The 14,010-nt window shown below is 45.6% G+C and overlaps 1 protein-coding gene across 1 annotated transcript in view; it reads right to left on the bottom strand.

The window, feature by feature from the left end:
• LOC146808873 (phospholipase A2 inhibitor and Ly6/PLAUR domain-containing protein-like) overlaps positions 1-13,492 on the bottom strand; it is a 93,796-nt gene extending 80,304 nt beyond the window's left edge. Inside the window, exons 1-2 of the mRNA XM_085614795.1 lie at positions 13,429-13,492; positions 3,177-3,299 (exon numbers count right to left, since the gene is read on the bottom strand). Of these exons, the coding sequence (XP_085470921.1) occupies positions 3,177-3,299; positions 13,429-13,492 (187 nt within the window). The remainder of the gene's footprint in view (positions 1-3,176; positions 3,300-13,428) is intronic.
• Positions 13,493-14,010: the final 518 nt, after the last annotated feature.

Raw genomic sequence — 14,010 nt, forward strand, 5'->3', positions numbered from 1 at the left:
CATGGCGTCTGATTGACCCATTGCATCACTCACGTCGTGGGCGCATCATTTGTGGGGGAGTAACATCTGTTGATGGCACAGGGCCGACAATGCTATGGTTATGGCCTTTTCTGATTAAGAGACCCATCCTCATGAGGTCCGGCTGTGTCATGCATCTGTGGCTATAGATTCTTTCGGGACATCCACTACACTGATCGCTGACATGGGCACATGTGCTGATGCAGGCTCAACGTTTTGACTACTGTCAAGAGCTGTGATTAACATGCAGTTAGTGTGGCTTGCAAAGTAGCCTCAGGAAGGAATTTATTGACACAGTCGTGTATATCCAAGTTTCATCATTGGCAACAGACAGCAATCCACATTTGGTCCATTCCACTACAGGTTGCTCATGTGAAGAACGTGGCAACAAGCTGCTCACGGACTTGCATGCCCTGACCTCGGTTATGTGCCATGGCCCGGTTTCCCAGATTCATAGGTAGCCGAGGTTCCAGTGGTATCTGTAAGCCATGCGTTAAGGCAATGTTGTGCAAGACACAACAGGCTAGTATGATCTTGCACACTACTTCTGGGGAGTACTGCAGCACCCCCCCTGTACGGTCGAGACATCTGAATCGCGACTTCAACAGACCAAAAGTGCGCTCTATGATGGCTCGAGTCCGTATGTGTGCCCTATTGTACCTACGCTGTGGTACAGTGTCTGCACGCCTGTAAGGGGTGAGGAGATGTGGGGTAAGTGCATACCCAGCGTCACCTAAGTAGAGGGGAAAGGGCAGTTGGTTAGATTTCCCTCTTTGACTTGCACAGGACATGATCTATACTGTATTACATGCATTGTCAGGTGGGCCGTGTATCTAGCTTTATGAATCTTAAAGTACTATGGTTAATTGTGGGGGGCATTCAGACATTTCAAAAACACATAAACCTCCTTTCTAACGCTTGGTACTTACCCAGTAGCCACATGTTGCCAAATTCTCCCGCAGCTATCCGCCGGGCAAGAGGTGACATGCGGAATATGAAGCTGTCATGGGTACTGCCGGGGAACACCGCATGCACATCAATGAACCTCCCTCTGGAATCACAGACAGCTTGCACGTTGATGGAATGCCATCTGTGTCTATTGCAGAAGATGTGTGCAATGTGGCGGGGTGGCTGCAGGGCCACATGGGTACAGTCAATTGCACCCAGCACACGTGGAAATTGTGCAATGCGAAAGAAATCTCGTACTGCCCTTTGTCTCAGGGCCAGTGTCGGTGGCATATGTATGTGGAGGTGGGATCTTGCAGTGATGCATCGCAGTACCTGATGCAGGCACCGCGACTGGCTTGCCTGGGATATGCCCACATGGTCACTGGAGACCCTTTGGAATGAGCCAGTGGCGAAGAAATGGAGCGCTGATAGGATCTTGAGGTATGCTGGTATTGCATGTGAGCAGCAGGTCACGGAGTCAAGTTCCTGCTCCCACTCACATACCATTTCCAAGATGATTTCTGGAGGGAAACGGTACCTGGCCCTTATATCTTGACTGGACATTCCAAATAAGTTGATCCTCTGTCTGAAGATCCTCTCTGCTCTGGCTCTCATCCTCCTCCTCCTCCTCAAGTGGTTTTGGTGCATGGCAAGGGGCAGTGCAACAAACACATTCAGTGACATGTTGAAAGGGTTTGTGTGTGTCTGCTCTGCAGTTATACGTGGTGCCGAGCTAGGATTGGCTGGAGTGCGTCAGCTGATGCATGGTGGGGGATGGTAGGGACTTGAACAGGTGTTTCCCCTTGGCTCAAATGATCAATGGCAACAGTGATGTAGTCTGGTCCCAATTCTGATGTTCCGGCCCGAGAGCGGAATTTCCGGCCCGAGAGCGGAATTTCCGGCCCGAGAGCGGAGTTTCCGGCCCGAGAGCAGAGTTTCCGGCCCGAGGGCGGCTAATCCGCCCTTAAAGCGGAGTTTCCGGCCCGCATGCGGGCTTCCCGCTCCGGGCCCGGAAACTCCGCTCCGGTTGCGGAAAATCCGGCCCGGGTGCGGACGTAAGTTTAGTGGTCGTAAATGGATTCTGTGAATAGCAAAAGTCCTAAGTTCATTTTGTGAATCGCAAAAGTAGTAAGTTCATTCTGTGAATACCAGAAGTACTAGGTGCATTCTGTGAATACCAGAATGGTACTAAGTTTAGGATTTAGTCTTAAGTTTGTTCTGTGAATCGGGCCCCCAATATCTATTAATGGAGATAGAAGAGGGGACAGAGGAACGGGCATTTCCTCCAGACAACCAATACAAGGCCCAGGGTGTGACTGGACGATGGATCCCGCTGCTACGTAGCCACCCAGTATCGCCCAGTAGTCCTTCTTAGAGCCTTGTGGAGCAGAAGGGAATCCTTTCTGTTCCAGAATGGCACCAGATTCACTTTAGGAGGGTGCAAGAATGAATGTCTGCTTGCTGTCAATCTATAATCTCTCTAGCTGTCCCCGATTGCATTTTGTCTTTATTCAATCCGACTTTCTCTACTTAATTCACTCTTTCTAGCTGGGTTCCAAATACCATGGTTAGCGAAATTCATGATTTGTTTCTTTTATGTGACCTAGAAGTCCCCTTTTTAAGGTGATATGGAATCAGCTTCTCGGATAATGATGGGGCAAATCTTCTGAACCAATTTCTCTAGTAACCTATGCTTCAGTATTAGCCCCTTTCAGGAGCCACATAATCAGCTTAAGAGCCCTGTAAATTAATTAGTCTGAGATGTTCAAACTTTATAACCATGGGCACCTGTGGCTCGTCCTCTTCCAAAGGGTCCAAGGTGCTCTACCTGAAGATTAAAGCGACTGTTCCTGGTGCAGTTGTTAGATCGCTCTGATATCACTAACACTTAGCAGCAAGTTTGGTCCTCTATGTTAGAAGTCTGCAGATCCATGCCTCTCTTAAAGTATTGCCCTCTGGTGCCAACATATAGAGCGAATTGAGGAGGTTTGCGAGGGGCATCCTGAATGTAGGAAAGGAAGAAAGGTGGTAGGGTCTGGCCTCCATGCTGAGAGGTGCAGGGGCTTGTGTAGTGCCATTTCATCTTTGAAAGATCTTTCTTTAAGAGTTTCAAGGGACTGCAGTGTAATCAAAGAGAAGTGAATCCTTAGAGAGGGGGGTGTTTACTAGCCAAGCAGCTTACTCTTTGGGCACTTTTGACTTTAACTTACCAGGTACGGTGGTCTGGGAGAGTGTAGAAATGCAATGATCTGCTGCGGAGGGGCAGGCCTTCTTAGACCCTGTGCAAGAAGAACCATTGATGTTGATGCACTGCAGACAGGACAGGGCGCTTCCTAGAAAAACATGGAAAAACAATGAATATTTCCTATGTTCTGTGATTGGATAATTTCTCACACTCTTTCTGTATTTATCTTATGTTCTGATCATATATTTCACATTCTGAAGTTACCACAAATGCTGATGAATTCTGGGCGACACCTCTGACATTGTCTGGTTGTGTAAGTATTGGTTGGGGATGTAGTACAGCTCTAATAATCCATGCAGGCAGCTTGGAGGTCCGCAGCCAGGGAAACCTTGATGAGTAATTGTAATGGTCTTAATTATTTGTTCAGGAGATGGGTTCAATATTATACTCGCAGTGCAATGCAGTAGCAGTAGTAATATTTTATTCGGTATCCATGCACCATCGAAGTTTGCATGCACAATATAATAACACATATATAATATTAAGAATACAGTTCAAAACGAAAGGTATTGCATTCATACAATAAAATCAATACTACTTCAAACCCATTCCTATATACAAGTGGTGCAAAGATATACTTGAGCTATATACACAGAAGCAAAAAAGAGAACCACAGATTTTTATCACAAATCTCATAGGAATTTAAAAACTGAAAATATGTATGAATTAAAATTAATTGATATTCAAAATATATCTTGTTCGCTAGGCTACCCTTACTGCAATTTTGTTACACTTGTATCAAACCGCCTGTAAAAGTTTACTAATAGCAAAGGCAATTACAGCCGAGGTATCACTAAAGTTCTATATGCCATTAGATATCTAGTCAAACCCAAGTTCTGACTTAATGGGCCAATCCATTTCCTCCGAGACCCAAGATACCCTGAACAAAAAAACATAGGTATCTCCTCTTCACTTTCCAAGACACAGGCCAGGTAAATGCTAGAGACTGGGTCTTTATTTCATTTAATAGTAAAAGATCTCAAAGGGAGAATGCCAAAGTGAAAACGAATATACAAGCTTTTCGCTAAAGATGGAGAAACAGAATCTAAAAATTCCTCAAGACATAGAAAGGGCTTCATATCTAAAAAGCAAATAGTCAAGGAACCAGTTGACTTGTTGTTAGCGTAACCCCCCTGGAAGTATGAACAATAGCAGGATTTCAGGACATTAAGGTCAGATTTGCAAATAATCAGCGGGTCAGCCCATACCCTTTGCAGTCCCAACCTACTCATCCAACAAAGCATTTTGCCGGTCTGCATCTCCGAAGCTCCCGCTGGACTCTGAAGTATTTTCAGCCCAGGAAGAGGATTTCCAGACATCTCAGAGGCCGACCCGAGTGCCCAGCAAAGCTGAGACCTACAGCCCTCGTGAGTAGAGTGGAACCGGAACTCCTGGTCACCGTGCACTTTTGCAAGTGCATTGACTTCTCAATGTCTCTTGAAGTTGTACTTGGGGTTACTTATAGCCCACACCTCGAGCAGAGAATCCACTGAAGATTGTTTCCCTAGTCTTCCCGAGTGACCCGTGGGCCGCCATTTTGTGTTTCCTCTTGGGGTCCCTTCGCGATCCCTGGTCCATCGACTGGCGGGTCCCTGTGAAGGTAACTTTGATTTTCTTTGGGCTTCCCTGGTTGCACCAGACGTGCCCTGACTCCCTACCAAGTGTTGCCAAGGCGTGTTGTGTCCAATCCGGGCACCAACGCTGCAGCACCTGACATCCTTCGTGGGACAGCTCGAATCCAGCTCCTGGTCATCCTCAAAGCCTCCTGGTCCTCGTGGCTGAAGAGTCAAGCTTCACCTTCTTCACCTGAAATCACCCGACATCGGTGGGCATTCGCCTATCATCCTCCTGGTCACTGGCTAGTGACCCAGACTCTGTCCCCTCTGCTTTCAGGATCTTCTCGACTTCAATCCAGGCTCGGATCTCTTCGGACACTTCGCATCTTCCTGGCAGCAGCACTTCTTTGCCAGCACCCATTGAAATCGACGACGCAACCCGACACCCTTTGACACCTATGCACCCGGCTTCCCTGTGTGAGTTAACATGAGTACTCCGGTGCTCCCGTGGGTGCTGACCCTAGAACTTCCTAAGTCCCAAAGGGTTTGGTCCTGACTCATTTCTAAGTGTCCCTAATCGTTAAAAATCTAACCGCGACTTTCCCCATTGAAGCTAACGGGAGCTCGCGGCTGTGTTCTCAACCTGCACACGGCCCCCGTGGGTCCCCTGTGTCATTACCTTGGGTGGTTCCTTGGGGTCCCAGCGATTCTACAGGCTCTAGGCCTTGTGTCTAGTTAAGTCGTGGTTCTTATACCACTATATGGTTTGGCTCGCCCCTAGGGCCTGACGTGTATTTGTGCTATTTTACTGTTATATTTGAAGTGTAACTTATGTGTTTAGACCTATAGCCTCATAAAGAGACTAGTAGGGTGTGTTTAGAAATAAATACATATATTTTATATATATATATACCTGGTGTGGTTGCCTTTCATTTGGTCATTCAAGAGATTATAGACTGGTAAAACAAGCTGCTTTATATTCCTTCAAGACTTAGCCTGAAGGCTGCTCTCCATAGCTACCACTAGGATAGCTTTCAATAAAGGTTGTCTTTAACCTATAATCAATAAGGGGTTGTTTGGATTCGTACATGGTGCCCACTATAAGTAGTGGACAGCATATACCAGGCCAACTTCTCACACCTTCCTGCTCCAACCAATGACAAAGGATCACACTACCTTTCAAGGAAAAAACTAGGAAACAAATTGAGGAACACAGCAGATCTTCCTCACATAGAGACAAGCATGCACCCGCTCCATGGAGCAGTTCCTCTTCATTTGAAATCACGCATATGGTGGAGGTGATCTTCTACGGATCTTTAAAAATAAATCATTCTGTATCCTAAAAATTCCTGCATACTATTAGAGAAAACTGGTGAGTCACACACCAAATCCCGTCTTGGCAACCACATTTTTTCTTATGCTGGCCAATTAATTTAAGCTTTTCAAACCATCTATTAACAAAGTTAGACCCTGGCATGTGTGAGAGTAACATCCAGGAAATAGTGATTGACGGCGAAGCAGAACTTCTACGTAAAGTCGACCTTTACCTAGCCATCGATAAAAGACAGTGGTTGACATAAGGGTCCTATTTGCTCAAACATGTGATCTACCTGAAAGTCTTTCTGGACCCCTCACCTCTCCCCATAAGCATTTCATGTGTCACTCCTTACTCCATCTTGGCCCCCAGTGCTGGTCTGCGCTTCTCACCAATACCTCTGGATTCCAAACACCAGAGACTCCATCAACACTTATATTGCAGCTTAGAGAGAGTCTAAGTATATCAAAGTCAACAAATTTACAGCTGAGTAGTAAACCCCCTCTTCGCTCTTCTCAATATTCGCCTCTCCAGGAAATAAAGAGTAAAAGAATTGGTGCCTGCCTTCACTGTGAATTCCCACTGGGTCCAAAACTGAAGACAATTTTTAGCACTAGGGCTAGCTGAAAATGTATTTTGTGTTTGTTTGCAGGTCTCACCAGATCCTTTTGTGAGATTTGATTGATTGATTTTGAGGGTCCTCCATGTCATATTCAGTGTATGGTGAATGGACACAAAATGACGTTGGCTCACGGGGGGCCTCCAATCTTTCTCAAAGATTCTAGAGGATTCTGGGCGTTTTTCTTTGTAGATTGTTCTAGGCTACAAGAGGGCAATGCAGGCTCACACAACTGGATATTTGCTTAGGGTGAAGGGTTTGATAAATTAGGATTGTTTTACATACACAAAAAACTCACATTTCAATTTTTTTATTTCAATTTTTTAAATGTGATTATAGTAGTTAATAGACTGCCATGAAAGATGATAATGTTGCATTTAGTAGTTTTTAGGATGCTAGCATAATTTTAAGGTTTATATAAGGGTTATGAGTTTGTGTGTTTTAGAGATTTTAGATTTAACATTTACATTGCATCTCAGAGGAGTTTCTTTAAGTTGTATTGAATTGTATTATTTGGAAAAAATCAGACATGCTTTGAAAACAGATATTGGTTGGAGTGGGCGTGTACCCTTGTTCCAGCAGCAGTAAGGCTCTTGTACAGACCAGTGATTTGGTGGCAGATATTGCTAAACTCAATCCTTCCACTTCTCCAGTGTAAGATTTCCAGGTATTGTAGGAAACTCCAGGCGCCGATAAGAGGTGGCAATCGTGATTTCATTGTGGTATTGCTGGCTGTTCTTGCTGCTTTGCGGAAGTGCGGTGCAGAAAGGAGTGTGTCTATCACTGCAGGGGTATGAAGTTCTTACAGCAGGGGCCAGGCCAGGCTAAGTAAGAGACACAGACACTACGGGCACCATCACTGAACCCTATGCCATTCATATTGAGGGCAACCTTTATTATGTATGACTTTAGCCAAGACGTTTTTGGCCTTAGTGAAATTATATATAATATACTTACATGGACTTCAGCCATCTCTCATCCTCCATTAGTGTGCTGTTGTGTCATTCACATTTTACTGTAACCACAGACTACAACATAGGGCAATGGAACAGCCTGCTTAAGGCATTGGCTTACTGAACTGTGAGTGACAGCATCCTTCTCTTGAACATGCGCACATCGAAGTTAAAAGTAGCTCACATCAGTGCCAGAGATGGTAGGGTAGTCTCCTATTACAGACATCTAAAAGTGTTGATGCTGACAGGTAAAAAGGTGAGCATCAATTTATAACCTCTTCACTCTCCTTTTCAGTGCTGGTGCCGTCATACTATTGGCTGCCAGCTGATCACTATGTTACCCTAATTTGTTCTGCATTCCGTCTATCAATTGTGTGTCTTTTGCTTCCCTGCCCTAAGTGTACTAGGTATGCACAGACATGGGTCCCGGGCTCACTGTGCCACTGGATTCAAACTATTCTGGCTGATGAGAAGTGAACCCCCAAAATTGGTCCTAGGATGCTTGTTTCCGCTCTAGGGAAGACAAGGCTTTGCAGTTCGGGCTGGACTGTTCCCATGAGGCACAGGGTCAAGACTGATTTGCATAAGGCCAGGCCTAAACTGGGGTGGCATGGAGAGCAAAAGAATGATGGGCGTAACCCAGATCTCTTGACTGGGGGTGAATGTATTGATTTGTTCTGCATTCTGTCCATTAATTATGTGTCTTTTGTTTCCTCGCCCTAAGTGCACTGGGTATGCCCAGACGAAGGTCCTGGGCTCACTGTGCCACTGGATTCAAGCTATCCTGGCTGATGAGGGATGAAACCCTGAAACCGGTCCTAGGAGGCTTGTTTCCAGTCAAGGGAAGACCATGCTTGGCAGCTCGGGCTGGACTGTTCCCATGAGGCACAGGTCAATACTGATTTTCATATGGCCAGGTCTTAGCTAGGGTGGCATGGAGAGCAAAAGAATGATAGATTTAACCCAGATCCCTGGACGGGGGTGAATGTTTTGATTTGTTCTGCATTCCGTCCATCAATTGTGTGTCTTTTGCTTCCTCACCCTAAGTGCACCGGGTATGCCCAGACGTGGGTCCCGGGTTCACTGTGCCACTGGATTCAAGCTATCCTGGCTGATGAGGGGTGAAAACCTGAAATCGATCATAGGATGATTGTTTCCGGTCCAGGGAAGACCAGGCTTCGCAGTTTGGGCTGGAATGTTCCCATGAGGCACCAGGCCAAGACTGATTTGCATATGGCCAGCTCAAAGCTCGAGTGGCATGGTAAGCAAAAGATTTAACCAAGATCTTTTGACTGGGGGTGAATGTTTTGATTTGTTCTACATGCCGTCCTTCAATTGTGTGTCTTTTGCACTCTCACTGCAGGCCAGAGAGCTTGTTGCTTGGCTCCAGAGTGGCATATGAGGCACATTCACATCATGGTTGCAGGAAGTGGAGCCTTTTCTGAGGCTTGTATATTGGCTTGTGGCTTCAGAATGCTGGAGATGTACACCACTCCTCACGCAATGCTGGTGCTGCTTCCAGCTCACTGCACTTGCTTGTATTGGTGGTATGGAGAGAGGACACTACGAAGCTCTTCCCCCCTCTTCTTCCTCTCATGTGGACTGCTGTGAGGAGCAGGCCCGGCTTTAGTACTGGTGGCGCCTGGTGCAACAATCTTTTTTATGTCCCCCATCCAACAACCTCTTTTTCAAAATATTTCCTCTCTACCACCCTCCAACAGCACCTCTCATCAGCTGTGTGCAACTATGAGCGACATTCCCTCTTGAGTAGTGCAGGAAATGACCATCTTGTGCAACAAGCTAGAGCTCTGTGTAGGTGCGCTTCGCCCACTTCTTTCTCTACCACTGTCTTGCTCCCAACTCCTCTCTATCTTCTCTACTCTTCTTGCTTGCCTTCCAGGCACACACCACTTACCTTAGTGTCTCTCTACTGCTCCCTCCATCCTCCCTTGGTAGATAAAAGACATTACCATTTACAATGCCAATAACTATAACTTAAAAAATGCGAGACCTATTGTATTTCCAATGCTTGTTTTATCAAGCTACTCATAGTTCACTCAAACTTAGTTCTGTGATCTTCTTAATACACATTCTTTGCAGCAGGCACATTAACTCTCTGCTCTACTTTATGATGAGTTAAACTGGCCTGAGGCATAACCCTAATCTCTTTCCAGCAGAAACCTTATTTCCCAGAGTTATCTTGACATTTTTATTGTTGCCATAAAACTTCTGGACACACAAGGAATTATGCAGCAGATGCTTTCAAACCCATACGTTATTTTTAAATACAGTGAACACCCTCCCCTCCTCCCCCACAAAGTCAGCGCCAGGTGCGGCTGCACTAACTCCACCATCATACACATGGACTAGTGTAGCTTCAGAAGGGGGGTTTGGGGTGTTACACCCATCCCTAAAAAATGTAGTCTGTTGATAATAGTTGGGAATATGTGCTTTAATTCCGGTATGGGAGGTGTCTACTGGATTTAAATACACATATAAAAAAAACACACCATCTGTTTTGAAGGTCTTACATTTTTTGATTAGTTTGAAAAATATTGGGGCAGATTTACAAGCCCCTTGGAACACTTTTGCTCCGCCGTTGCGTCACTTTTGTGACGCAGCGGTGGCGTTAAAAATGCGGCCGATTTACAACATGACGCATCTAGGTAGATGCATCACGTTGTAAAGCCCTGTGTCACATTATACCTGTGTCAGTTATAATGTATGCAGGGTAGGCGTTCTCACGCAGGAAAGCCTTGCAAAAGTGACGGTGAAATGTACAAGATTTCACTGCGTCACTTCTAGGACGCCACTGCGTCAAAACCTTACGGTTGCTTGAAGCAGGTGTAAGGAAGTTGCGTTGTGCTTGCGTCACAACTCCATCAATGCATGACTTTTGCCCCAACAGATGAGTCAGAATTTCTGATGCATCTGTCAATCCTTGCGAAATGGTGCAACATATTGTAAATACGACGCATCCATGGTGGCGCAAGGGCTTGTCAGGGTGGCGCAGGGAAAGTGACGCATCTCTACAGATGTGTCACTTTCTTGTAACTCTGCCCCATTGTGTCTAACAATACTCAGTGTCCCTTAAGTCCCCCCTCATGCCCTGCTTGATTGGTGGGAAATCTGAAGTTCACCCCTCCTCTAATCTTACTGGCCAAGCTACGTCCCTGGTGAGGGAAGGAGTCTGCGAGGCTCTTTTCTCGCTCTTCTATGCAGCTGCGAGGAATGCGTTGTGTAAGGCTCTTTCACTGTCCCTTTTCACCTCACACGGTCTGCTGCGGCGAGACAGATGTGCGAGGCTGTAAAAAAAAGCATTGGCAAAGCCAATAGGTCTCGCTTTTGGGACCTTATAAGTATTTAGTTATGCAACTGTTGCATAGTTAAACACTTATGAGGTCCCAAAAGCGAGACCTATTGGCTATGCCAATGCTTGTTTTTTAATCGGAAAGCAATCTGGGTTAGATGAGAACAAGCGGCCGTGAAAGTGAAAGTGATCGCACGATCGCGATCAAACATCAAAGCGGCCGCAAAAGTGAAAGCAAATGGTGTGCAGGCTGCCAAATGGTGCGCTCGCCCGGCGCACATGCACTGTACTTGGAGGCCTGGAAGCGCTCGTTTGCACTTCCAGATCCCCCATTTACAAAAGCTCTCGCGAGAGCAGCGCTAAAGCTCTAGCTCAGGCGAGACCTAAAAAGGGTTCAAAGAGCCTCTTAGTCGCTTAGCTTCCTTTCTTGTGGGCGCTGCAGGCTGTCAATCTGTTGTGTGTACAGAAGAGAACAGTACACTGTCACACTAATGTGAAGCATCATTTTTGGGGACACGTTTGTGGCCTGGAAAATTGCTTCCCTGTAACAACAACTACCTTTAAACCTAATGTTTTGATTGGCTATGACATACGAATAACCTGTTTGGATAGGGTGATACCGTCTTATTACACCAATATCTACATTCGCTAAATCATACCATTTATTACACTTTTCTATATTCAAATGGGGGTGTGGCTGGCGGTAGAGCGAGTACTTTACTTGGGCAGCATGGGCAGCATGGGCAGCATGGGCAACCAACTTGCTGCCCTTCTTTACTATAGCATTGGGCAGCATGGGCAGCCAACTTGCTGCCCTTCTTTACTATAGCATTGGGCAGCATGGGCAACCAACTTGCTGCCCTTCTTTACTATAGGATTGGGCAGCATGGGCAGCCAACTTGCTGCCCATCTTTACTATAGCATTGGGCAGCATGGGCAGCCAACTTGGTGCCCTTCTTTACTAGAGCAGCAGGTGCTTCACTGGGCGCCATAGTGAATGGACACCAAGGGCCAACAAACGCAAAACCACACAGGGGACATCAACTATGTCCTGTTAAGAGGCTTCATTAGAGTCATTTCGATATATTAAATAGCGCTGAAAAGATGACTGCCACTAGAGCACATTTACCTACTTAGCTGATTCTATTACAACCCAGAGGCTCAATTATGACTGAACGTCTTTGCGTATAGCTCTAGCACTGCTAGCAGTAAAGTAAAACATAAGATGGAAGAAAGATTATAAGCAGAAGTGTGCAGGAGGTCAGCTGTCTAGATTATCCATTACCTCAAGTGCGATCCACCAATCAGTGAACAGTCTCCTGAATAATTATCCCTGCTGAGCAACAACTATCCTCTTATTTGCTGCTCTAGCAGAGCTAAGTATACTTCTATTTTATTACATGTGACCATTTACTGTCGAAATACACTGTATTGTTATGTACCTTGAATTTAATTGTCACTGATTGAAGTGTGCTTTTTCCTTCTTGAATAAATATCCTTGGCGTGCGAGCATGGGCCCTCAGGTGCCCTCTTTGCCCCTCTGCAGGTGTCATGTGCCTCAGCTGGTTCTCTCAGCTGTCTTCAGCTCGGGACAGTCTGCCTCATTCAGCCTGTTTTATTCAGACTTTTACTTCCTTAGTTTTCAGTTGTGCTGAAAACACACATTAATCAGCTGCCGTTAAACAAATAAGGTATTTCTGGCAGCTCTGGTGAATGCCTGCCTCATAGGCCTGGAAGAAAGTGCTGACCTGCATTTGAACTCTCTCTTCCTGGGGATATCTGCATTTCTGAACTGGACCAAAATATAGGGAGCCCCCCAAATCCAGGGGGGGCCTCAGATGGAGGTGAGGGAACATTGTCTGGGACCTGTGACAGGAATTTAACCCTCTCTTGCAAGTGGGCAGTGAGCCTGCCTCAGAGCACATTTTCTCTTTGTATTCTTTCACCTTAGAACACAAAGAATGTATTATTTCTTCCCTATATATTTCAGCCTTTCTACACCAATAATTTTAAATATTGATCATATTTAGTTAATTATCAGTTTTATTTTTTTCTATGGTGCTGAATGTAATTCAGTCCACTGTTTTGGCATCGATGCTGTCAAAAAAGGAGGTATTAAGTCGGTTAATTGTCACCTCCTTTCAAAAGCTAATAAAATATTTGCCACCTTATCCAATACAAGACTCTCAAAAGCCTCAGGGACGCGTGTCCCAATCTTCAAAACAGCTAAATCCCCCTTCTAAAGAGCGAGTGGCTGAGGCGCCTCAGTGCAGGGATCTTCTATACCCTTTGCTTGTCTTTCTATGATTGTACTCCCTCAAAAAAAAGAGAAAGGTGTCTTTATCTGACCCCATACACACCACAGATGACCACTCAGATTCTTACTCTGCCAATCCAAATGATACAGATGATGATAATGCAGGGGATCTAACCCCGCCACGGGTCCCAGACAATGTTCCCTCACCTCCATCTGAGGCCCTCCGGGATTCGGCGGTGACCCATATTTTGAACCAGATATAATTGCTCATCCCAGGTCAGGTGAATGGACCTCTTCTGCTCCTATCACTGCATTCCTTGCTCACTGGATTCGAGAAAAATGTAATTCCAATAAACTGCCTGCAGAGAATTCCAGATCTACTCTTCTTCATAAATTGACATCTACTCCAGACATTGACCCAGCTATGGTTGCCTTCCTTTCTAAAAAAGGTAAAGATCCCAAAAAAGGAATTCCTGTGCTTAGACATTGCCAGGATAAAGTATTAGATATCCTGGGTGCTTTGGCTCAAATTTGAGAAATATCAGAAGATGCTGCACTTAACAAACAGGCTATCTGCCTCTTGGGCAATGCCAATGCAGCTCTGTCAGCAGAGAGGAGGAAAACTATCCTCATGAGAATAGACCCTAAGCTGGCAGACATGTCACAGAAGGAACTTGACTTTGAAGCTTAAGGTGATCTCTTTGGTGATCACTTCATCAAGGACATAGCTGCCTATGTACAAACCTTCACCTCTGTGGACAAGACACAACAAAATCTCGCTCCTCTGGT

This window comes from Triturus cristatus, chromosome 7 (genome assembly GCF_964204655.1).
Source record: "Triturus cristatus chromosome 7, aTriCri1.1, whole genome shotgun sequence".
NCBI classification, from domain to species: Eukaryota; Metazoa; Chordata; class Amphibia; order Caudata; family Salamandridae; genus Triturus; species Triturus cristatus.